The following is a 27,145-nucleotide window of genomic DNA, read 5'->3' as shown; positions in this document are numbered from 1 at the left end:
GTCTTTTTTGTGTCTTGGTTGTCATTTTACATGCACTTGTGTTTGCTTTGCTTTGTGCTTTCGTGGTCATTTTGTTTCTATTAAAACTTAACCTTAAACTCTCATCCCTTCCCTTAAAAGTCACTCTCTTATGTCAGTTTGGCACAAAAGCATTGTCACCGACTTGTCCCATCGGAGCACTCACATTTCCCACATCCTCTGAAGGCAGCAGGATACATCCAGTCAGCGCGCGCCGCGGACGTTAGTTAGTAGTAGTAAAAGCCATGTAAAAATGGCGGAGCTACAGATGCTGCTGGAGGAGGAAATTCCTGCGGGACGGAGAGCGTTACTGGACAGTTTTACCAACCTGGAGAGAGTGGCGGAGTACTGCGAGAGCAACTATGTCCAGGTACATGATGCTTGTATTTAAACACCTGGTCGCATAAGTCAATTTCACTACCAACCGAGGTAAAAGCGACAGGGGAGTAGGCGGTTTGGACGGAGCAGTGATGGAATGACTGTACCGAAAACCGTTAACGTTACCGTTATCTTTTATATATGTACATATATATACAATCATAACGAATTATATTAAAAAAGATGACTTAGTTTATGGCTGAGTCGATTAGACTTTTAAGTGATCACTGCTTTTACATGTTCTGTTGTGATGAAAAATCAACTTTTCCAACTGTTTTTCCTCAACAACGCGGTGTGCTGCAGTCAAACTGGACTTTGGGAATGTGTTGATCAAGTTTTTTAAAGTTGGCTTTCCTCTAAATTTACTTATTTACTTACGCATTATACTGTGCCGAATTAACGAGGGGTTTTTATTTATTTGTAAAATGTCTTAAATGGTCTCCCACACAATATGCACTTTAAGCAGATAAGCTGGGAATTTATTAAACTGAGATTTGTGAAAGGGAGTCTGGTGTGACACTTGACTGCTTCACTATTTTGCAAAGGTAGTTTGGACTACAACACAGTTATAAGAAGGAAATTACCCAGTCTATAACTAAACTAAAATGATGCTCTATGTACTCTTGTAGTTGATTTTTAAGAGAAACACGTGGTGCATAATTACTTTTCTGATAATTAACGTTATAATGATCCTTGCCTCAGAAGAAAAACAGAGCTAAGAACACATTAACTGAAATTCAAATCACTTTTCTGCACGTTGGTCTGTGTCTGTTCCTCTTTCCACATTTATTATTGTATATACTCCATTTGTGTATTTACTCCATTTGTAGATTAAGTGATCAATCATGTAGTTATTTAAACGTAGCTATACCGTCCGGGTGAATCCTCGATTCTGATTGGCTGCGGGGTGTACATTAAAAGGGGATAATGGACACCCATAAAGACGTTCCGTCAAATAGCCTGAAGACAGTTCTAAATCATTGCGCTGGCTCAAACGCTTTGGTAACCGTGGCAACAGAAACACGGAACATACGGTATTTCACAGTTTATTTATCACAATGACAATACAGTTGACAAAAAATGAGTAATTTTATAGTTAACTTTAACCTATTTGGTGAATTTGATCATTTTGAAGACTAGGATGCAGCAGAAGAGAAAGAGAGAAGAGAATATGAAAAGAAGAAGGAGATGCGACACAAGGAGGTGACACCGGAGGAACTGGACAATTTAGAGGATGATAAGGATGAGAAAAAAAAGAAAGACAAAAAAACACGGAATGGGCAGTTAAAACACGTAGAGACTTCCTGGCTCAGAAAAACATGGACATCAACTTTGAGAGCTACACTGCCACTACTCTCAATGACATTTTGCGGCTGTTTTATGCCTCTGTGCGGTCGACTAAGGAAGGAGGAGAACACAGTGTTGTTAAATAGTCCGCTCAGCTGCTTCTTGTTTAAAACTTATGATTTAAACGGTAAAAAAACAACATTAACATATTAATAATTGACCTAATATTTATTTATTTCGTAAGTGACCGTGGTGTAAGCGGGATAATGCCCTTCGAGGTGTCCATTATCAGAAATGAATGGACGACGCGGAGGCTTGAACCGGTTGCTTCCGCGAAGTCCTCGTCGGGCATTATCCCTTATATAAATGAAATGTCACTGTCGTGAAATAGTGTTATATTTTTAGTGATGAGTCAGCCGTGCTGTAATGCTGATTTGAACACGTTCCTAATGTCTTATTGATCAATCAGATTGCTTGGTCGGAACTACTTGTTGTATAATATTAATTGACAAATGTTCGGAATATATAAATCAGCGCAATTGTGCACAAATTTATAACGCATTATGTTTCAGCTTCTTTGCTGCTTTTCTTCACCTTATGTGACACTAAAATGAACATGTTTGGCTGTTGATGTGATAAAATGAGACTTAATGACGTCACAAACAGCTTTTGGAAACTGCAATTGTGAGATAATGTTAAAATGATGATCGACATATTAATCAGTTGTTGCAGCTCTAATATAAAGTGTAAGACGTTGCTGCTATTGCAGGTAAATACCAGCCATCAATGATGACAGATGAACATCAGAGTAATTGATATAACAATTATATATAAATTGGTTTACATTCACCTGCCAGTTCATGAGATACATTAGTGAAAACAAATGCACTTTAATAAGACTTACGCGCTAAATCTTCGCGACTCTTTATGACGCTTATGATGTTGAGTTAATGTTGAAACAGAAAGGTCAACAATTCAACCAGGGTCACCCACCCTTCTTTGTAAGGGTTGTTATTTGTAATTTAATCGGTTAAGAGTTTATTGTATATTGTATATTGCCTATTCAATTTCTTATCTCTAATTTTTGTATATAATTTCCTGGGCGGAGTCATCTTAAATCTAAGTCTAGATGACCATTCTGGAAGATGCTGTTTGGTGTGCTGTTAAACAAAGATGGGGTAATAAAAACATGCATTGCTGCAACACAAAACAATACAATAGTACTCCAAACTACAGCCTTCAAAATGAATGCACAGTTAAATCAACAGCTCTGATATATTTTAAACAAATGCTGAACACCGTAACCTTCATGAAGCTAAGCGCATGACTAGATTAGGTTAGATGCTAGTTAGATTAGCATGCATTCACACATGTACCTAATGAACTGGCAATAGAGTGTACGATCTGTTGACTTGTACAGATGCAACAGATTATTTTTAATCAATCAGCCCAGTTTTTCATGATGAATTCATATATCCTCTAGGTTAAAAATGTAAGAAAATTGTCAGAATCCAATACAATGTCATCTCGTTGCATGTGGTCTTTAAATTGATTTAAATGTGAAGCAAGACATAGAAATGCAGCAAATCCTCACAACTGAGAGGATGGCATTTGTTGATATCTGGCATTTTTGCAACTTAAATAAATGGCATCTTAATATAGCTGTTCTTGGTTAGTGGAGACTTGACTGCAGCATGAGTGTGTGAGTGTATATGTGGGCAGACAAGGCTGTTACTCACAACTGTTCTTCCTCAGTTGGTTTTATATTCCCACCTGTTCATCGCCACATTGTGCAGCTGTGTATGTGAATATCACTGTCAATCAGTTAGAGAAACTACATTAATGGTCTTTTTCTGTGTGGAACCTAGTTCAGGACATTGCTGTATACATGATAAATACAAAAAGCATGGATACTTAATCCTGAAACCTGACTATGAATGGGACTGTAAGATTGAAATAAATTTTGTTGGTGAGTCATTGCCAGAGAGGCCTGTTCGTTCCTCAGCTGAGGGAGTGTGAAATCTCACACATATAATCCACTCACTTCATGGTCCTTCATCATGTCCCAGTCCAAATATAATGAGCAATAGATGTCACCCAGAAATATACATTAAATATAATTTGTCTGTTTCATGGATAGATTAGGTTTGTATGTATCAATTAAACGTGTGTTCGCCATTTACTTTTAATGACACCTTTTTTAAAATTACTTTAGTTGTTCACAAAAAAGCAGTTTATGGAATGAATATAGGCTTAAAATGCACTTTTTAATCTGAGGGTATTCATTTCCAAACTGAATGTACCAAACTGCTGATGTGGTCAATCCTAGTGTTGACTTTGGATTTGTTAACTGTATGCAGCAGTAGCCTGTTTCACTTTGACCATTTCTTTTAATGCATGTTGTGGATTCACGGCAACAGGCTAACACAACCCTTGAAAATAACTCTTAAAATTGATAAAGATTATCTCATATCTGCCCTCAGTCTCTACAAACAACCATTCACACCTAGGGTCAATTTAGGGTCATCAATCAGCCTAACGAGTATGTATTTGGAAGTGGCAGAAACCACCTGGTCGCTGTGCCACCCGCCATAGACATATGCTAATTTGAATTACTTTTGGATCCTTTGGTTTTGTTTTCAATGTCCAAGTTAATTGTGTCTTAATTGCCTTGTCTGTGTTGTTCTTGTTAAAGATCTTAGTATTTTTACCTCTTTGTCTGTTTGTTTCACTTTTTCCCTATTCTCTCAATGAAATAACTGTGTGTGAGCAATAACTTTCTTCTTTGAGTAATCTCATCACGTCCTCTGAAGAGAAAAAGAAACAACTCTTTTCTAGTTCATTTAACAGTTTGTACTACGTTTCCAAATGGAGCCTAGCAGCACTAACTCGGTTACCAGTGGATGGCCTACATTTCTGCTGCCAGCAGATGATGTGAGCTGTTGCATAATACTGTAGTGCTCTTGATCTTGTGTTAAGACTCAATATTTGGATTCAGTGTTGACCAGTGACCTACTTGGCCCTGTGTGGTCACCATCCTGGGTAAAGTGGTCACAGCCTTATTTGACTTGTGTAAAAGGTTTATTGTCAAATTAAAAGTGGATTATAACTGAATATATTTGCCATCTTGAGTCATGTTTTCATTAAGGGGAGCTGTGGAGTAGTGGTTCACCTCCCCTCATGTCCGTGGCTGCAGTGCCTTGAGCAAGCACCTAACCTCCAATTTGCTCCCTGCAGTGGGCTGTGTTCTACCTGAGGCACAACTGTGTGAACAAATGGATGCGTCAAATGCAGAGATGGAATTTCCCCAAGAGGGATCAAATAATAATTATGTAAACTGTGACATGATGTCTGTAGGAATGTCCCAATCAAGTTTTTTTCAGCTTGTATGTCGCTGATCTGATGTCCTGATCAGATATTAGATAAACACAATTTCCTACCCTGAAGGTTCATAAAGGCATTTATATTTTTATAGCTTACTTGTTACCATGCGACTGAATTAAGTCCGATAAATAGGGCTGTCAAAATGTACCTTGTGTGGAGAGGGTAGCTTGTACCTTATCAAAAAACGTCTGTTCTCTACTATGGAAATGGTCATCTGTACTCACACCATCAAGACTTTTGGAGAGTTTTGGAGTTAGATTTAGATTTCACATTTTGGCTTTTTATGTTTTCGCACTGGCAACAATCCTGGCCACAGTCATTAGTTTCAGGATTAGGATGTCCATCTAGCCACCCATCTGTTTATCTGTTCCTTTCTGGTGAACAAAATATCTTACAAATGCTTTGAGGGAATCTCTTCAAATTTTCCACATTCCTCAGTGTTGTGCCGACTTGAAAACAAAACCCTGAACTAATGATTACTAATTGATAAAAAATGCTTATATTCTTTTTTCTTTGCTAAATTGAGGAAGTAATATAGCTGTGTGCACGTCAGATTTGACTTATAAAAAGTAGCAGTAAGACTCTGTGATCAGTAGAGTATAGTACAAGGAAGCGTCTTCATTCTGTTGACACTACAAAAAGACAGTTAACTGACGAACGTAGAATAATAGTAAAGGGATGTGTTTTCCACTCACAGTCTTTGTTATGTTATAGGTCCTTTTCATTGGATTGAGAACTATATCAACCAACACACTAAGTTTCAGTACTGGTCTTTACTGTTAACGCATTGAAGAGGTTAAATAAAAGGCTTGTCAGCATTAGACTTGAAAGAATCTGATAATCGTGTGGACAAGTGAACCCAAATGTAGACTGAGAGGAAAAGACTGAAAAGGGATTCTGCATGCTGATCTTAAGTCTCTGTTTATGTTTGCCGATGATGTTATTACCCTTGGTTGGGGAGGTAAAGTAGTGGCAGTCTATGGGACTTTATTCAGCCTGTCTCTTTCTGCCCGCTGAGTCGCTAACAGCTGTCTGTAGATCTCAGGCTGATGTCAGGAAACACAAACAGCAGGACATGAACTGGTGTGCTGACTTGTCTGTTCTGTCTCTGCTGAATCTGGTAATTAAAGTGGATTTCCATGCTCTGCACCACTGAAGCATCTGGTTCAGACTGCCCATCGCTGTGTGGGATAGCTTGTACTTTTTCAATGAGCATGACGGTGACAGCTTTGCAAGTGGCGCAAGTCTTTTATTGTTAATTCTCAACATTCTTGTAAGCGAAATCCTGAAAATGCAGTCATTTAAGCATTTGAAAGTATTACCTCTTTTTTGATAAAATTTGGAAAAGGAGGTTTGTGAAAGGACATTTGATATCTGAAAATGAAGCTAAAACCAAGGCAACTGTTCTAACACTTCTCCAGGTCATCATTCAAATGTTCACCTACATTTAAAGGACAAGGGACACTTTTGAGAAGAAGAATGTACTTGTAAGACCGATGGTTTGAAAGTAGAGTTGAGGAACCAATCTATGTAAACCTGGAACACTTACTGGACTGAGACCACTCCAGCCACTTACTGTACAACCCAGTCTTAACATCTGACCCTCAAAAAGTTTCACTGTTATTCACAGCTTGAGAGTTTCTACCCACGAATGGGTTATTTGTGGGAGACAAAGATTCTGCATTCTATGTTTCTTTTAGCACAATTTAAAAAATATTGGTCCTAGTTAGGTCCGAAAAGCATTTTAAAAAGGCAGCTGGACTTGTACTGTGCCTTTTTTAAATGCTTTCTAGATATACAATGACCTGGGTGACTGAGGGATTTTACTTTAAATTAAAGAAAATGCTGAAATCCATTTTTTTTAAATAATTTAATTTCCATTCAGGTGTTGAAAATACTTGAACAGCTTGTCACTAACATTGTCTGAAATGTACTGTTCCTAAGATAAGATCAGGTCGTCCAGTGTAACACCACCCACATATCCACTAAATGCTCTTTATTTTACAGAGACTGAGACACAAGTGAAAGCTTCATTATACAAAGTTTGAACCTTAAGTTGCCTCCTATCATTTCTCTCCTTTACAGAGAGGAACTCAGTATATGTGGTCAGTTTGTTAGAGTATTTACTCAGAAAAGAAGATGGTGAACGTGATGTGAAGTTGGGGAAGTGAAGAAGGAAAACAAGTTAAAAGCTTTGCCTCCATTAATAATCATTAATCTTTCATAAATCTCAACATGGGAATATACATTTTCTTCATCTGGGCCCCTGATATGGATAAAATGAGCATGTGCAGACCCTGTCCCTCCCCCACACACACAGTCCCATCCTGTTTTGTTCCTTCTGGGTCGTCCACAGCTGGTACCGGTTAGCTGTCAGCAGAGGTAGTCGTAATGTAACTCAACCTCCCGCTGCTCATTGAAAACACATGGTACCGCTGCAGGAGGCTGGACGTGGACGCTGGTCGTGAGTGTGTGTAGGTTGGAAACCATGGCGATTGGTTTTCCAGTTGAAGGAGTATCAGCCTCCACTTTCAGTGCTAGTGCCAGGAACAGCTCCTGCGGGGGCGTAACAGGGTGAGCATTTGGAAAAGATGGGTTTGCGATCAGAAACTTGGCAAAAAACCTGAGCCGATCATTTGTGCAAGATGACATGAGCTCCTATTTTTCAGCTAAAGCAAAACTGTCTTATTCTAAGGTTACGTGACATTCAACTAGTCCTGCACAATTAGTGTAATCACACTTCCAGTGGTAGCCGCAAAAGATTGCAGTGTAACAAAAAGTGCCACCTGTAGGCCTGAGGATGACAACTTTTCTTCTTTAAGGGCCACTAAAAAGAGATGAGGAATCAGTGTCTGTTTATGTAGTGGAGTCCATTGCAAAACTGCATCTAGTTGTAGAAATGCTGTAGCTCATGTCCCAGGGTACTGTTTTTGTTACAGAACTCAGCCAATAAAAGAAGATGAAGAGGCGGAGCATGCGCATCAAACCCTGCGCACGATATACAAACATACAGCCCAGATCATTGAGGAATGTTTCCACCTCGTTGAACGTATGCCACGAAAAATTAAGGCAGTTCTGAAGTCAAAAGGAGGTCCAACCTTTCACTAGCAAGGTGTACCTAATAAAATGTTTTCCGGCTTTCAGTAAAAAAAATGTTGTAATTTATACCTTTCCTGGAAGCGGCAGCCTTCGTTGTGAACTTTCCCTTTTCTATTTGATGTAGCCATGACAGCTGAAAGGTCAAAGTTTTAGTCAGACATTTTTGGACAAAAAGCAGGGGTCAAATCTGATGTGGGGCCATGATTGGCCTGTGGGTCGGACTTGCCTGGTCTAGAGCCACAGCTCCTTTGTGTTGAAAGACGGTAGCTCTGACATCTGACCACCTCAACATATGGACTTGGAAAAGATCATGGGGCAGAGTCAAATTTCAAATAAGAAATTTTACGTCTCTCCTGGTCTCCGGGAAACGCTTCTTGGCTGTGACGCACTAAGTCAACGATCGACAGTTTCCAGGCTTTGGGCTGTGGGTAAGGGTCTGTGACCCTAGTTTTTCCAGTGTGCCCTGCACTGTTGGTGCTAGTCTGATCACTTTTGCCAGCTGTTCAGCAGATTCAGCATGTTCAATCCATAAGAGAGATTACTCTGATTGGCTGTTTGGTCTAGGTAACCAGAGCAGCAAAAGAGAGATGGAAGTAAACAAGGTATTAACCACTGTCCACAGTTTAGATTGGAGCTGTTGTGCTCTTGTTAATATGTTTTGATGTTAAAGCCATGGTATGAGACTATTACTGCCTATAAGCTAAACATACTTGGTTGAGAAGGACTACGGGCCAAAGCAGACTCCAGCATATAGCTGTGATGTTCCTTTGAGAAGCAGGTGATTGAGAGAGTCAAGCAAGAAAAAGTCATTGACAGATTTGTCTCTCTCAAGGTGAGGCAGCATAGACTGGAATCTGCAGGGTCTGTTCAGTCCGAAAGGAGAGACAGAGGGTAGAATGATGTCTCTCAGGTTGTCTGTCTTTATCGGCCTTCAGACCTTTATCTTTCTTCTTACATTTGTTACCATTGTGTCATTTTTATCACATAAATGGACTGAGAATAAGTAGTATTGGCTCCAAATATCAGCTCAGAAAAATCTGCAGCACGTATCAGCCATCGGAGAATGTTGATGTAAAAGAAATCGGTATCAGCCTTAAAAAATACTACTACTACTACTACTACTAAACCGAAAAATCAAAAACACTAACTTGAATTTTTATCACATACCAGCCATTGCCAGTTGTAGACAACTTTGGTTTGGCTTTGCCGATTAAAAGAAAGGACTGGAGTGAGACAGTCATCAACAACATGCACACTTCTTATCAGATTGAGAAAGATTAAGATTAGTATGTAATGCATCATCAGTTTCAGCCTGGATAACGTCTTGGGTTAGACTAAATTGTGAGTGAAATTACGTTACGTTAATCATTATTTAGGGATTCTCGTTACATGTTAATGCTAATGCTAACTGCTAGGTAATGCAACAGCTTTAGCCTACAGATAAAATCATTGTGTTATTGTTACTGCTCTGGCTGGCAATATGAACAAAACTGACAGCTGTTGTTTAGAAAGATGTGCCATAGCACACGCGTGCACACACACACACATATAATGAGAGGGACATATCCTTGTAAGGTAAAAGCAGGCCGCTGGTCGTTGGTGGCCGTCTCTCTCTGACAGAAGGTACAAACAGACGCTTGTGTGTATTTAAATGAGAGCTTCAGCGCGGGGACTTGTTGAATCTGGATGAAAGCCAAAGAGAACAGCTTCTGGTTTGATCGTTCCTCTCTCTGCGCTAGATACCCTCAAATTCCTGTGGTATCGTGCCTTTATTTAGGAGTTTACAGTGTAGAAAAAATGAGAAAAGAGTATGACATGCAACACAAGTCCACCAGCCAGAATTTGAACCGTGGACAAGTTTTTTTTTGTGTGTTTTCATTCTAGTGTAACACAAACAGCACTCTCCAAAATCATCATACAAAACACTTGTTTTCACTAGTGTACCTAATGTTTTGAGAAGTGAGTGTGTTTGTGTTATTACTCAGTGAACAACAGTTATGTCTAGTAGAGCAGAGTCTGACTTAATTAAAAAAAAGAGGTCAGAGGAATCAGAGCGTGCATATGTTTCCATGTAGATATGACATGATTCATGTACTTAAACTTATTTAGAAAAGAAAAAAACAACATCTGTGTGTGTGTCTGTGTGGGTGATGCTCTGCCCTCGCCTGAGGCTAAAGGAGGCAGGCCTCCAACTAGGTCACTGCTAACAGGACATCAGATAGCTGATGGAGACAGGAGAGGGAAATAGAGGCGATATTAGGATGATGTGATAAAGAGGGAAATGGTAGAGAAAAACGTGAAAGAAAAACCATGTGGGCAGTGATGATGTAGAAGAAGACACAAAGAATTATTAGGGCAAGAAGAATTGAAAGAGGAAAAACTGGACTATATCTGATATGTTGTTATGTGTGGGATACATACTTGGAAGCTGTTTTGAAAAAAAAAAAAAAAACGCTGTAACTTACTGTCCCTGCTCAACTGCCAACTGAACCGAAAATCTGTCTTCTGCTATTCTGAATTGATTCACAAATGGACAAAAAACTATTAGTGAAAACGAATCCTAATATATCAGTCCTGACTGCGTCAGAAAGGTGCTAATTTAACCGTGTGCTCATGGTGGAGAATGCAGTTTGTGTTGCTCTTGAAGTGGATGAGTAAAACGCAATTTGCTTTGTTCTACAAACCACAGCCTACAAAATGAAAACACCGTCAGTGATTAAAAAACATAATCAAAAATGATTGAATAATTTAAAATGCATTCGTTTTCACTAGTGTACCTCATGTTTTGGCAAGTGGGGGTTCAAATGCTTTCTACGGCCTTACTTGACACTGAGACTCCACAGCTGAACAGTTGAACAAAACAGACGAGCAATAAAACACAGCGAGTGTCTGTGCAATCAAATAGCATTTTTATAAAATGAACACAGTGTCATATTTTCCAAACACTGAACTGTATGATGACTCCACAGTCACAACATACTGTCAGAAACAGCAGAAATGTGTTTGTCCCCCTTCTTGTGTTCTGTTCTCACATGATTTATTATGCATAACTTTTGTTTTTACTATTAATGTCTCGGCAACTCCAAATGCTACAAAATGTACTCAAACCGCTATTGTGCCCCTTAGTGTAGCTCCCCCAGTACAGTTGAATTATTATTATTTTTTTTAACAATTTTGTAATCGAAGAAATCTGTTTTTTTTTTTCAGCTTCGACTATGAATGTAGGGCTCTGGGTCATCTGGACCTATGACACAAACTCTGTGTGTGTTGTCTGTTGTGATTTTGTGTACGTATCCTCTCTCTGTGTATTGTGTAGCGTGTGTGTGTGTGTGTGTGTGTGTGTGTGTGTGTGTGTGAGAGAGAGAGAGAGAAAAAGAGACAGACACACACACATGGGTGTCAGTGTGCTTCTTGTCAACCTCAGGCATGAATGAGTTTGCACTGACCTACATTGGGTACTTCAACAAACATGCACACGTGTTGGCCTTTCCATAGTTGTGAGAACCATACTTGGTGTGATACAGTCCTTATCCACATTACCCCACTTAGCCCGTCCTAGGTGAATGACTAACCTCTTACCTGAACCTTCATGTGCTCCTTTGAAGCTGTGTCAAAATCAGGATCAGCTCACTCCAACGATAACTGTTGAAGCAAACACACTCCCTAAACCGTCCCTGTACAAATACAGTAGATATGTGCACACACGGAGTTACTCACATACTGATGGACACTGACACATGCAGCCATGCAAACGTACACACACACACAGTCTGTCACTCTCGGTAAAATGCTGAATGTGACATTCTAGGACAAATCAGATGTGCTGTATATCTGTCTTTGTGAGGACCAGGGATGACATTTTTTTTCTGCCATTTTAAAGATCAAATGATAAAAAAGTGAATTGAGAAAATAATTGTCAAATGAATAAGGAAAATAGAAACAATCATCAAGGAGAGCGGGGTACAACTAAAATAAAACAAAACGCTTAATTACAATGCAGTTAGCGAGTCTCATAAACAAATCAATATCTCGATAAAACACTGTCACTGTGTGACTCCCGTCCTGTCTTCTCTGTCTTTGCAGTCTGCAGACAAGGAGCGAGCGCTGGAGGAAACGAAGAGCTACACCACTCAGTCTCTGGCCAGCGTCGCCTACCTCATCAACACGCTGGCCAACAATGTGCTACAGATGCTGGACATCCAGGCCTCGCAGCTCCGCCGCATGGAGAGCTCCGTCAACCATATTTCACAGGTCTGGTGACCTTTTATGCTTTCCTTTCATTTGAGGAAGACTAAACGACTGAGGGGCAGCACAGTGGTGCAATGGGTAGCGGTGGTGGTTCGCAAGTAGGTTCTGGGTTCGATTCCATCAGCTGACGGGGGCTTTTCTGGGTGGAGTTTGCATGTTCTCTCTGTGTTTGCGTGGGTTCGCTCTTGGTACTCCAGCCCCCCCCCAAAAAAAACAAAGACATGCTCGTTAGGTTGATTGGTGATTCTAAATTGGCTGCAGGTGTGTGTGTGAATGTGGACGGTTGTCTGTCTCTCTGTGTTAGTCCTGAGATAGACTGGAGACCTGTCCAGGGTGTACTCCACCGGCTGCAGGCCCCATAAGTGCTTATAATGAATAAACAACTGAGAAGACTTGTTTACTTTCCTTCATGAAGAATTCACATTTAAGAGTTGTTTCTTGCCAGTAACATATATATGTGTAAAATTCCAACAAATACAAAAAAAAAAAGATTTAATGGCACCTACTGACGCTGAACTTGATTATTTGAATCAGGTGTCAGTAGGACGTGATAAAATAATAAAAACTTGCTTTTAAGTCTAAAAAACAAACAGCATGTTCACAATTATGATGATATCGAGGCATATAAAATCACAAGCAGGTTTTATATGCATAGTGAGAGAGTTCACGAGTGAAAGCACAAAATATGTAATCATGTATGCATGCAGGCTCGTTTATGTCCGCCACCCTCTGGGCATTACACTCCTCACTGCGGAACGCAAACTGCAGAAGCCCAGAATTTGTCTCAGGAGGATTTTGCACTTAAAAGGGGAGAAACAAATCCAGAACATGCAAACGTAATAAACTACAGAGGGGTAAATTAACAGTGAAAAGTGGTTAGAGTGCAGAAACATGTATTTCTTTTTTGTCTGTGAACACCAGATAAATATAGACTGTGATGGTACGTTGTTTTGGTGTCCAGGGTTGAAGTGGAGAGGATTTGTTAGTGGATCATGCATCTTTAAAGCAGATATAATAAATATTTTTATGACAGTATGTGAAGTGACGTATATTCTTGGCTTTACAAAGGTTTTTAAAGAGTTTCAGCACATTGTTTAGCTGCATGGCTACAAATTCAGACTATTTTTGTTAGGCTTTCTGCTGCCATGGCGTGGTTTTCAACATCAACAAGGAGTTGTTTTCAGAAAAAGTCTTTAAAAAGAGACTAGATAATATCACTGCTGCTAGTTTTTACTTCACTCCTAAAGTAGCACCTGCATCCTAATGTATGTTTGTTTCTTAGGAATTTTATGCAGTAGCTATGCAGTATTTGTTTTTCTCAAGTGCAATACTCCGATTGGAGTCTTCAGTATTCATGATATTCATGAAGTCTACAGTGTGTATTCAGTCCTCACCATTGCTATATCCTTTTTTTTTAAAAAAAAAAAAAAAAAACTTAGGTTTGTGGTGCAGCCACTTTTCTCTTGGGGATCAATGAAGTCTTAACTTTTCATATTTTTATCTTATATCTTCTTACCTTATTATTTTTTATTCTTATCCTCTCTTATCTTTTCAAAATCTTGTCTTATCTTCTCTTTGTCTTATGTTTTCTTATCTTGTTCTTATTCCTGCTCTTATCCTCTCTTGTCTTTATCTCATCTGATATTAATGTAAACATTACCTACTCCTATATTTTTTTTCCTTAATTACAAGGATAAGGTTTAAAAGCAAAACACAGAGTTAAGAATAGTTATTGAATTTAGAATTCCTGTGGACTTACTCTACTCAGGTTAGTCCAGGAAGTCGACAGGAAACACCTTCATTAAATGTGAAATCTGGGAAGACAAAGAAAACACATCTCTTCATTTGGTCAAACAAATAAAGCTACCTGTGGGTGTGTAAGTGTGAGGCATTGCCTGTGATCTGGTCTCACTTACACAACACTTGCACGCCCACACACCTCACACAGAAGCTGTGTCCAACATATTCATATTCCTAGACAAGCCCAGGCTCAAAAACTAAGCTGACGTGTTGTTCAGTGCACAGTGGAGAAATTCTTCTGTAGAAAAATAAGTACTTTCATTTTCAACAGTCCCTTTTACAAAGTATCTGTGTCCTTAGAGGAATGAAATGGTAGTTTTCAGCGGTACAGAGGGTCCATTCTCCTCCTCAGACCTCTGAATAATCAGTATAATCAGAATACTCTGCATGCAGAAATAATGAGATGCTTCTCTCCCTGTTATGTCAGGCCAGGCTGTGGTTGCACGTCATAATTACCACTTTCATTTCAGTGAGACACAGTCACATCTGTTATGTAGGCGAACGATTCGTGCAACAAGGCTCCCTCGCATAAAGAATCACACTGAGATGATCTTTTATAATCCATTTTGCATTTCATGCTGCAGTAATCAGCCAACAGAGTAATCATGTAACGTGAAACACAAATGGACAAACAAACAAAAAAGGGGAAAAACATTTCCTGCTGTCCATCACCTGTGGTTTAAAACTGAGAGGATTCAGTCTTTTTTTTTTTTTTTTTTAAAAAGGCTTATTTTTTTTAAAGAAAAAAAACAAACAAACAAAGAGAAAAGCAGTAAATCCTCTTGTATCCAAAGGTAATTTTTCATGTAATGCACCACTGAAAAAGCACGTAAATCTCGTCCTGTCTCCAGGCTTGAAGAACAGGTTTTCATCCATATTAAAATGTAGTTCTCCAAAAATATCTACAGTGTGAGAGCACAGAATAGTGTGAAATTTCTCACGCTGAATACACTTTCGCTCCTGTACTGTCAGTGAGAAAAAGACTCCTGAAATGTATCATGGACTTTTTGCAGGGTTTGGTATTAATGAATCTTTGCAACAAGCAAAGGATTAATTTAAATAATACAGTATATATACAGATGAAGTTTTTTTAATCAAAACTTATATTTCTCTATGAAAGGACAAACGGATTTAGATATTTGTCACTGCGGTGCAACACAAATAGAAGCAATATGTTGTAGATCCAGTATCTTAATGGCAGTTTCTATCAGCCGCTGTACAGAAGGCAGCAGATTACTGTCTTTATCATCTTAAATTAGTAGTATTAAATTATAATATAATACAGTTTTCTATGGTAAAGTTGAATAAGAAAATATAGGGAAGGGTGGAGACAGGTTAGCTGTTTTTACATGAGTTAAGGATGAATAAATGAAGAATTATACTGTATGTCTAATACTGTAGTGCATGAAGTGGAGTAAAGTGCATACTGAGAATGCCAGTAAAAAGGTAGGAACAATACATGCTTGAGTGGGCACACATTAAATGACTAGATACCTCTAGTAGCTTCAGTGAGTAATCCCTTTTTTGTGCCTCATAGTTACCTTGACAAGCAGTGGTTTTACACCTCACTACTTCTCTCAATTAATTATTATGTTCACTTTCTTCTTTCAGACCGTCGATATTCACAAGGAGAAGGTGGCAAGGCGGGAAATCGGCATCTTGACCACCAACAAGAACACGTGTCGTTCTCATAAAATTGTTGCTCCGTCCAATCCAGAGAGGCCGGTGCGCTATATCAGGAAGCCCATCGACTACGGTGTGCTGGATGACATAGGACATGGAGTCAAGGTGGGTAGAAATGTGGTAGAAACCCATTACCTTTCAAAGCAGAGTTACAAATGCAAACAAAAATTAAAACCAATTCCACCTTAGTTTAAAAAATACACAATTGTAATTAAAATAACAACAAATGAAACAGCTATAATAAAGTGGAATGAGCACATTTTTTTTTCAAAAATTCTTAGAAAAAGATCATCAGCAAACCCCTCCAGAATGAATATTTCTGTGCCACATATTGAAAACAGAAGCACAGATTGCAACACTACAAGTAATGAGAACAAGATTATTTCAACCTCAGAATGATTGCATCTAAACTTGCATGTGTGTGTGCATCACTGAGCTTTAGTATTCAATGTGTCTGACTAGATATGTTGAGTATTTGTTTGGAAAAGTGTGTAAAGCATGTGTAGGACTAGTTGCGTTTACTCTGTTATGTATTTAAGCGCACTCATGTCCTTTCACAATAACACTTACATTCCTCATGTCATTTCTGTCTGCCTCCGTTTCAGTCAAACTTTATCTGTCCCTCTCCCTTCTCTGCCCTGTGTTTCCACTGTGTGCTGCTGATGTTTGCATAGTGCTGTTGCTTTCTTACTAACCTCTATACAACTGTTTCTTCTTTTTCTTTCACTCCCTTTGCTGTCATTGACGTGTTAAGTGGTTGTTGAGGTTCAAGGTAAGGATGCAAAACACACCTACACACAATATAGGAGAAAAACATTGAGTGTCTGTAATTGAAGAAGGACAAAGGCAACTCTAAAGTCAAGCCATGAACAAAGGAAATAGTCATTGTAGCTTGATTTGTGTTCTGTATTTTGATTGGATGGCAGCAAAGTGCTACCCCACTATCATGGTTATGTGGCTCCAAACAACAGGTGCCAGACCCTCACATAATGCTGGTTACTGAGCTGGGTCCTCACAGTGAGCTGAAGAAACTACACTGCTGTTACTATTTATTGCTACCTGATAACTTAATAATTTCTCATTTAAACATTATTAACAAAATCATCTGGAGAAGACGCATTAAGTGAATACACATAAATCACTTTTAAATCACTTATAATCATGGTACAGTGAAAACATGAATGTCCACTTAGTCTTTAGTTTATTTTCCCGCCACTCTATCAAAATTAAATAGACTTTTATTTTTTGCATGAATAATAAACCTATATAATAGTAATTAACATTAAATAAGTCTCTACTTAAAGTAGCTCTTTTAACATGTATAGTGTATCTAGTAAAGGGATGCACCACCCCTATGTGAAATTTAGTCAGTCAACCAGTATTCTCTAGAGTGTTTTTGAATCAGTCCATGTACTGCAGCACCTGAAAACCCCCAACTTTTGTCAACACACTGGCGTCAGTGGTTTTCAGTCCCTTTTGAAATCCTTGAGACCACATAGCTATTATTGACTGACAGATAAAAGTGCTGCGGGTGTCTGGATCTGTGCTGCAGCCTGACATTAAGCCTGACATTACATCCCATAGCATCCAGTTGGTTTACGTTGGTATGTTGGATTTTCTCTATGCCTGTTAGAAAATGCTTCCCATTCTAATGAGTCAAAATCGTAAATTAAATTAATATTCCTGGGAAAGTAAATTCTCAGGATTGGCAGATGTAAAGGCCTAAACCTCTCTGACAAGGGCCAAATCCTTATGGCCTGATGACTGGCTTTCAGTGGGTCATATTGAGAGTTGAGTACCTCCTGGTGGTGGTTCAACGGCCAGATCACCTTCAGAGGTCTTGTTCATTCCTTGCTGTTTTGGTGACACATCACAGACCCAAAGCCCCTCAGGAAGGAGTGTATCATCCTGTATAAAATATGATAACATTAAGACGTTCTGAGTTGATCTAAATTGTAACCTTATCCATTGTGTTTGTTTCCACAGGTGAACGGCCAGCAGAACATGAAACTAGGAGGGGGTCTGTCACGGTCGAATCCCCCAACTCAGAAACCACCCAGCCCTCCAAGGGCGGGCAAGGGCATCTTAGGGTATGTACCCAGATTAACATGACACTCCCATACATTGATGACTGTGCTCTCTCCCTGTCATTCACCTTAACTGATCGTTTGATGTATGATTTTTGTGTGTTTGCATTGTGTTGTGTAAGTAAATTTACAGTCTACTGTCTACTTTATATTTGTTTTCTGCTATTTTTTGTGACCTGAATGTGTGAAATACTTCTGTTTCATGTGGCATTGTGTCCTGTGTGTGTTAGGGGTTGAGCTACTTTTTTTTAAAATTGACTAATATGTGATAAAAGTCAAGTCAATGACGTCACCCTACAAGACGTTTCTCCAATGTGACTGAAGCTTGAACACAAACTACTGTAGCGACGTAGAACACGTCAACATGCTGCAATATGCGGCTCTTGCTTGGCAAAAAAACAACCACGGTATCACAAAAAAGCGTTGAATAAGGTCAGCTGGACTGATTAGCTGGACCTTATTCAACGCTTTTTTGGATTACCATGACCTGTATGACTGAGAACCTTCACAGACAACCACCGTATCAACTTATAGAACACAACACTGATCATAAACACTTGAGCTTATCAATGCTGCGTGCTGCTAATATATATATCCTATATAAATCTCCACTGTCAATAGCGTTTAATAGTACATCACACACCATGTTATAAGATAGAATAACATAGCCAAGAATAAAAAAAAACGCGGTATATATTCAAAGCTTCTTCTGTGTGTAGCAGCTAGAGTTGTAATGACTTAAGACAATGAAAATCACTATCAAATAGTTGGCGTACAGCCTCCTTCTCGCTGTTACCGCAGGGTGTCTGGTTTAAATGGCTGTTGTCCAGAAGATTTGGACCGTTCCTCTACTAGTGTTAGCAGATGCCTCTTCAGATTAGTGCACATTGCAGTAGTACTTTAGTCATATTTCTTACATATTCTGCATGTCACTGTAGAATAGACTTCATCTTTAGTTAAGAATTTCCACAGACTGCTAGTTTGCAGCAATGTCCCACTCGACTCCTCACCTGTTTTCTAGGAGGGATCTGTGTTGTTATTGTCATGTGATCAGTGACTAGTTGACTTCCTGCTTGAAGCCTCATGGCAGAGCAGTGAAGTCAACTAGTCAGTACAATCCTTGTGTGTGTATTTGACTTTTCTTCACAGATGCATATGTGCTTTTCTTTCTTCTGCACTGACTCTGAAGTGAGTCGTGTGTGCGATCGTGCTGCAGTTTGTGTGTTTTTGTCTCTTGTGGAAGTACGGAGCATCCTGCGGCGAGCTTATTACAGATTTGACCCGGCAGAGGGGAATGACACACACACACACACACACACACAGTGAAACGCAGTGCTCAGAGGAATAACGTCATGCGTTGTGAAAGCTTGTTGTGTTCTCTCCCCTCAAACATCTAGGTCACCCAGCTGTATCTCTCCTTCCTCCTCTCCCTTTATCTTCATCTCTATTTCAGCTCCTTTTTCCTCTTTCTTATTTTCATTCTCTCATCCTTCACTCATTCCCTTCGTCTGACTTCAACCGTCTCCACCTCTCTCAGCTACACTACCAGTCAAAAGTGTGGCCACGCCTTCTCATTGAATTGAATGAGAAGGCGTGGCCAAATTTTGACTGGTAGTGTACGTCTCTTCTGATCTGCTCTCTAACTTCCATCTTCGCCTTCTCTCTGCAGCACCCAACCAATTGGATGTTATTTATCTCTGCCCTGACATTAGTTATTGTACTACGTGCACAACGCCCAGGTTTTTAACTGAACCCTTGAAGCTTCCATCTGCACTACACTTCACCACTGTACTGCTAAAAGCAGTAACATCAAAATCTACTGGGGGTAAATGAAGACAGCAACAGTTATTATTGAGGAAAAGTGTAAGTCGTGATGAATCTAAAACTAAGTATATCAAAACTCTGTGTCCAGATTAGAGTGAGAGATGACTCTGAGAAGGAGTATTATTTTAGATGCATATAGCAGCCATCAGATGCTAAGTGCTGTAAAGAACTTTAATATCCTCTGTTGCTGTGTCACATATGCTGCTGCTCCAGCTGGTGATAAACAGTCAAACTACAAGCAATAACTTCCTGTTGTTTCCAGAACACAAGCATGCACCTGTAACTCTAGCCTCACACTTTATCTCCGTCTGAGCTACCATGCCTTTTACCACCTTCAAATCCTCCATTTCGTAGTTTTTTTTTTTTTTTTTGCACTGTAATACAGCTACAATGATCAGAGTGAACTTAATTTAAACAGGAAACAAATAACTCTCTTTAGTCACTGTTCACACATAACCTCTATTCAAATGAAAATAAAATATAATCTGTTCATGTTATAATTTGCTCTAACTTGACATTTCTCGGCTTCATGCTCAGATAAACTAAACTAATTGGTGGTACCCTTGCGATATCTATTTTTATTCCCAAGCTGGAGCACTTATAACAATGCTGGTATGTTACCGTATGTTTACGTGTGTGAAGCCAGGTAGGGTAACTTGTTAAAGCCAGCTGGCTGAGCACCGTGTTGCCCTCCCCCCTGCCATGTTGGTGTTCCTTGCTATTTCCCAAAACCTGCTGATCAGCCGGCTGTTGTATCCTGAATCTTAATAAGTGCTTAACAACATTAAAGCTACCACCAACCCATAATGCAACAACATCTGCAAAAGGCTGTTTAACACTGGACCTGTTATTGTTTAGTCCTCGACTCTAAGCCCCACATCTTGAAACCTAATATCCAGAAAAATATTCAAGTCAATATGGTATCAAATAAAATGTGTGCGCTCATAGGAACGAACGAACAGAAGCAGCTTAGCAGTTGGTCGGAACTAACTGTGGTCAGGAAGCCAAGTGTGTCTGTCCCCACATAAACACACAAATGTCCACACAGAAACGAGGGACAAACACACAGCAGTGAGCTGGCATCGCACTGATATAAACAAGCCTTCAGATATGACACACACACATAAACAACAACCCAGCAGAACATTCAGGAACTGTTTTCACCTTCTGTATCTTTGTTCTGTACACGTCTAAAGCACCATTGAGATGGGATTAACATAGCTGACAGGATTTTAAACTTGGTGAAATAACAGGATCTACAATATACAGAAGCATTTGGCCTGAGCTTTAGACCAAAATATTAAATAAACAGGAATAAATCTGCTTAGAAATCATAGACAGAAATGTTTGAGTAGGGACACATTTTTACTTTTCTTTGGTATCAGAGCAATTATATATATTAAAAACAGGAGTTGCTAATAGCTAATTCTACATGATTTAATGCCAAAAACAGGATAACAAGCTTCGAAGAGAATGACTCGACCAGGAAAGGTGCAGTTCTCATGACTGCTTTCTGCCTTCATTTTAGTTCCCAAATAGGCCTGGACGTTATTCACACGTTTCCTTGCAATAGGCAAATTATTTTTAAATGCTTCAGTTTTTACATAAAAGACAAATTTGACTTCAAATTACAATGACGTGCCTCCAGACAGAATTTATTATTGCTAATTGTAACTGTATTGGTTTTAAGAGAAATGATGCTATAAATCGGTTTTAGTTACTGTCTTGTTTACTTCTTGTTTAACACAATAGAATTATGACACAGCATCTTTGTGTGTGCAAATGTTGGTAGAAGTCTTCATCCTGAATGCATCAGACTGACTTCTCTTTGTCTTCACTCTGACTTTTTTGTGTTTCTTAGTCATTTCTGTTGCTCAGTTCTCCTTGTTCTCCACCGTTTGGTGACGCTGGAGGAGTAAAAATACACCCTGACCTTTAAACATGACCTTAACAGATTTCTCTATTTCTCCCACAGCAAGAAGAGGGAAAACCCATTAAATGCAGGAATATACAGTACATATCAGCCATGACGCTATATTTGTGCCTGCAACTCTTTAATGTTACATTTGATTATAATGAGAAGCTCTATAGTGCCACCCGGTGTCTTCCTAACACACTTTATTTTTATTTATGTTTGAATTTTATTCATTCTAATTTAAGTTAATATAACCTACGTACCTCCCTCCCTCCCAGTCTTTTGTCCCCAGGATTTCAGCGGACATTGATGGACTTGTTCTCACATTTATGAAAGTGAACCTCTGGGCACTGACATTGATCCACCAGAAACCTGTCTGCCTCCCCATTAACCTTGTCTTCACTCTTAACTCTTGCATGTACAGGAAGAATTCCCCCTACAGGACACTGGAACCAGTTCGCCCTCCAGTGGTGCCCAATGATTATGTCTCCAGTCCGACCAGAAACAATATGGCTGTCGGTCAGCTTCCTAGTCCGGTTCGCACTGCCACCCTCAACCATCGACCCCGAACATACAGGTAGCCGGGTCAGCGTGTAAACATGGCTGCCAGAGCTGACCCTCTGCTCTCATGGACGTATAGGACATCTCACATCTTGAATTTAAACACACTGTGACATGCACTTACAAAAAAGTTGATATTTAGCTCATGTATATGTCTAGTTTGGGACTCAGTAACATTTAAGTAGCAATAACATGTAATGAATGGTACAAAGCAGATGTTTTTGTTCTTAAACTAGACTGACAGATGTGTTGAGGATCACACTTGCTTCTTTCTTGGTTTATTTTAAGTCCATGCTTCCATTCTTGGTATTTCCAGCTAATCTAATCGGTAAGCAAGGTGACTGAACATGAGCAAACATTTTGGATGTCCTTGAGGTTCAATTCATGGCACAGAAAGAAAATAATCCTCTCTGAACTTCATAAACAACAATGAGATTCCATGAGATCGGTTAATACTGATTGTTGCCACTGACTTCCTGAACTGATTTGATTCCTGATTAACGAGGTCCTTATTTGATCATTCAGTTTTAGTAATTTAGAGAGATTAGGCTTTGGAAACAGGATTTTTTTTTTGTTTTCCACAAAACTTGATTTGTGGTATTTCCATAATATTTTATTTCTAGTTGTCACTTCCTGCATATGTCTTTGCTTCTGTCCAGCTGTTTTCCATGATCACATTTTGGATCTCACTTCTGTGTGGGCTTATCTCACGAGACAAGTCATGCAAAACCAGTTTGCAGCAATGTCTTGCAGGAAATGACATAGCTTTAAAGAACTGATCGAAGAATTTTATGAATCGCTATTGGTTCTTTTAAATGAAGACCGATTTGAATTGGAAGATTTTTTTTAACCCTGTTCTTAGTCCCTAATTGCATAAATGTAAAAACAGGTGTGTTTTTTTGCTAAAAATCTAACGGGTTTAAATTCTGCTAGATGGATTAATTTGCCTTTATGCTATGCTAGCTGACTTTATTTTTGACATTTGGACAAGAGAACTGAGTTATTACAAAAATCTTGAAATCTTTGCTCATGAATTATCATCTTTCTTCACATGTCATGGCGTGCTGCTCTGCTTTGGCTTTTTAGTGTGTCTATTCTGTTGCTATTCAGTGTTTTCTCTGTGGTTTTATTTTAAGTAGTTGATAATTAACAGTAAAAGAAAATAAGAAGGTAAAGGTAATTGCAATTTAATTTTTTTTCTTGAATTTAATAAAATGTAGATGAAACACGTAGATGTTATTATTAGTACATATAGTGGAAAGATATATAAAAATACATAAAGTTTATGTAATTTCCAATGGATTTAACATGATGAGCATTTTGCAAGTTTAAAAGCTACGTATTGTCCTGCTGTGCATCATGTGGTTGATGTGATCCACAGCATTAAGGTTAAAAACATCCAGCTGAGAAAACACAGAGGGCTCATGATACTAACTTTCTGCTTACATCCTGACAGCATCAGCTAACTGATAATGTGCTCATTCATCGACTCATCTTCAGTTTGTAGCTTGGTTTCATCTCCTCTGCAGCTTCTGTGACTGTTCTGCCTTGTTGGTGCTCTGAATGGGATCATTTTAATTTTACATTTATTCATCTAAACGTATCAGACTTTTTGGGTCATTATTTAGATTGAGCTGTTTTTAAACAGGAGTGATACATACATGTTTAATTGAATGCTGTATTCATGCTTTACTTTATTATTTGTAATTTTGTAATTTTAGCATTAATTTAGTAGTTTGCAGTAAGTTACATTGATTATTTATGTCCTGGTTATCTGTCCAATCACTGCGCTGCTTCAGACAGTTCTAGAACGTGTCCCATTCAATCACCATCTGAATCTTTCTGCCTCTGAAGCTCTCAGCCAATCAGATTGTTTGGCAGCTTTTTTCATTGTGTGATTTCTGGACTCACTGCCGCTGTTTGCTTTGCTCTTTTTCTACAGGCATCTGATTTCCTGTCTGTTTGTCTGCGCTTTTTTGTTGTTGTTATCTCATCTTCATCAGTCAGTCATCCTCTTGCCTTCTGTCTTCGCCTTTGTTACCCACTTGTTGTTGTGTCTTTTTTCTAAACTTTTAAAATGAGAAAATGTTCAGTGAAAGTTTAATTTCTATGAAACGCTTAGGGGAACACTTAATTGTGTTGTACACTTCCCTTGGGCTCAGTGTCTGTTTTCTGCTGATTATTTTCTTTTGTGCACATTGTATGTTGCAAAAAAATATTTCTCAGTCAGTAAATTCAAACATCTTTGTTTTTCAGAAGATGATAACTTTACAACAACTTAATATAACGGAGAAGGTCTAGAACATCTATTCAGAAAAGCAGTTATTAAGAATTGACTAAATCTAGTTCTAGGTTGACAAACTGAGAGACTGACAAATCTCTTATCAAATGTTCTGTTGTGCATCAACCTTTCTGTAAAGAGAACTGAATCCAAATGCAGCACACAAGAAGCTGGTAGTCTGAGTTTAACAGGCGTTTATTAAGAGGCGGAGAGTGGTTCTCTAGGACTGATAATGTCCCGAGGATTAAATACAGGCTGGAATGGAAGCAGGTACAGTGTGTGTGCAGGTGTCAGACTCACCATCAGTATTATAAAATTATAAATGTATCTAGACAACTAGAGACTACAATCTGGTGGCATGAAGAAGTAGAAGTAGCTCTGTACATCTGACTCCACTCCAAAACACAAGACACACCTGAGAAAGGAACCTCAAGACGTCTGTTTTAGAAACCAGATATTCTTTCACTTATTGTTGTGCATGCACGGTGCAACTAAACTTTACCTGGAGGTGAACTACTGATGTCGTTGTAATCACAGAATCATTTCTATCACTGGCAGTACTGTGAAGCAGAGAGAAAAATAATGAGAGCTCGTACTTTAATGTGTTGTATGGTAGATCCAAATAAAGGTCATACAACATACATACCTTCCTTTTTACACGGGTAGAAGAAGCAGAGATAGAAAGGTTTGATAAGAGATGGGTTGGTTGAAGTGCTTGAAGATACGAGCAGACTGATTGATCCCTGCTGTGTGTGCGTGTGAATGCAGTGGTAGCAGTGGAGGCAGCCATCCCAGCAGCAGCAGTCGGAGCAGCAGCAGGGAGAACAGTGGCAGCGGCTGTGTGGGCATTCCCATCGCCGTGCCGACCCCGTCTCCACCCTCCACCTTCCCAGGTAACACGGGCGGGACACATGAACGTCTGCCCCCTTAATGGGACTCTCTTTCTGTACCCAGACTTGTAAAGTGATCTATTCCTGGGGCTTTTTGTATTTAGAATTATTATTTCTGGTTCACATGTTATGAACTGCTGTCTGACTACAGTCTGACTGTAAAGTTGATTGAGACTAACCAAAATTAATACTAACTACATTAAAGCCTGTTTGTTACTGGTTTTTATTCCTCTTTTCTATTTTTGCTCTTCAAACAATTAAGATTAAATCCCATTTATTTTTTAGATGTAATGTTTGCATGTCTTATTTAGCTCCACTGTGCTTGTTTTGCTCACTCCCTCTGTTATCCTTACTGCCTAACTCCTTCCTCCTTATCTTTACTTGTTTCCTCCTTTTCTTTTTCCCTTCACAAAGTTTCCCCGACTGCTGGTCCAGCTAGCACTTCCTCCACAGCTCCCAACTCCTCCCCTTCTCCCTCCCCTACTCCTTCCTCCTTCTCCTCCTCTTCCTCCTCCACCACAACCTTAACACAACCCAACGCACCTTTGCCACCAAACTCACCTCCACAACACAGCGACTCACCTCCTCAGCCAAACTTACAATCGAACGCACCAATCGCCAGCACCCCCCCACCCTCTAACCCCTCACCCAGCACCTCTGAGGTCCAGTCAGAACTGTCCCCCCTCCTTCCTCCTGTCCCTCCTCCTCCACTTTCTTCCTCCTCTTCCTCCTCTTCACCTGCTGAAGGTGAGTTCCTTCAACTACACCTCCGTGTCTATGCTCACAGAGTCCTACTCTCTGTTTGTTTTTGTCTCCTCTCATGGTTTCCTGTCCTCAGTGGCACAGTAAGAGCACAACACTAATAAGAAAACTTAAAGAGTTGAAGGACTTGAAGAAGCTTTTTGAAAAGAGTTGTTAAATTTATGTAATTAAAATACTTTTATTCATTTATCTATAACTGCGCCCCTCTCTGTTGCGCCAGGTCCTATTGTTCCTCAGTTCTACAGCATGAACCGGCCTCAGCCTCGACAGCAGGCACCACAGGTAGGGGGATCACTACCGTACCGCCGCCCCCCCTCTGTAACTGGTCAGCCAATTGTCACACAGAACCAGGTCAATGGTGGTCCCTACTATAACCAGAGTCCAGGTATGCACTGTAAAAACACTCCGCACTGAGAGTAGATGCTGGGGTTTCTTGTGAATCTTTCATTAATATCTTAATTACCTGTGTATTCATAGCCTCCCCTCCACCACCCTCCATCCTCCAGTTCACGCCTCAGCTTCCTCTTATGGGATTTGTTGCTCGAGTTCAGGAGTCCAGTAAGTAAAAATGTCCTTGATTTGTTCTTTTTATCTGTATTAATAACGTCTGGATCAATTGTGTTTGTATAATGAACCTTCTCCTCCAGTTTCAGACACTCCTCCTCCGCCTCACCCAGCCAATGAGAGCCAGTCTGGGCCCGAGGAGCCACTGTCCACTACTCCTCAGCCACAGGAAGACGGACATGAAGAGGAGGATTCAGCTGTAGTGGAGTACAATGATCCTTATGCGGAAGAAGATCCACCGTGGGCTCCTAGAAGCTATCTTGAGAAAGGTACTCCAGAGTAATCAAGTACAGGGTTATTATATTCTGAGGGCATCTTAGATTTCCCCACCACTGATCGAAACCCTGAACTAGTTGGTCCTGCT

General features: G+C 39.5%; 1 protein-coding gene across 6 annotated transcripts in view; it reads left to right on the top strand.

The window, feature by feature from the left end:
• The first annotated feature begins 160 nt into the window (after positions 1-160).
• LOC125017401 (abl interactor 2-like) overlaps positions 161-27,145 on the top strand; it is a 30,862-nt gene continuing 3,877 nt past the window's right edge. Inside the window, exons 1-11 of one of the 6 annotated variants that reach the window (XM_047600467.1) lie at positions 164-388; positions 12,250-12,417; positions 15,826-16,002; positions 16,652-16,669; positions 17,884-17,987; positions 22,148-22,300; positions 25,334-25,458; positions 25,870-26,202; positions 26,438-26,602; positions 26,695-26,775; positions 26,865-27,050. In XM_047600467.1, the coding sequence (XP_047456423.1) occupies positions 272-388; positions 12,250-12,417; positions 15,826-16,002; positions 16,652-16,669; positions 17,884-17,987; positions 22,148-22,300; positions 25,334-25,458; positions 25,870-26,202; positions 26,438-26,602; positions 26,695-26,775; positions 26,865-27,050 (1,627 nt within the window). In that variant the 5' untranslated portion in view covers positions 164-271. Of the gene's footprint in view, positions 389-12,249; positions 12,418-15,825; positions 16,003-16,651; positions 16,670-17,883; positions 17,988-22,147; positions 22,301-25,333; positions 25,459-25,869; positions 26,203-26,437; positions 26,603-26,694; positions 26,776-26,864; positions 27,051-27,145 lie in introns of all 6 variants that reach the window. The other 5 variants (XM_047600469.1, XM_047600468.1, XM_047600471.1 and 2 more) reach the window with 5 other exon arrangements.

The sequence above is a fragment of the Mugil cephalus genome, chromosome 12 (assembly GCF_022458985.1).
Source record: "Mugil cephalus isolate CIBA_MC_2020 chromosome 12, CIBA_Mcephalus_1.1, whole genome shotgun sequence".
Taxonomy (NCBI): Eukaryota; Metazoa; Chordata; class Actinopteri; order Mugiliformes; family Mugilidae; genus Mugil; species Mugil cephalus.
Note: the sequence above shows the minus strand (reverse complement) of the source record. Positions and strands in the feature narration are given on the sequence as shown.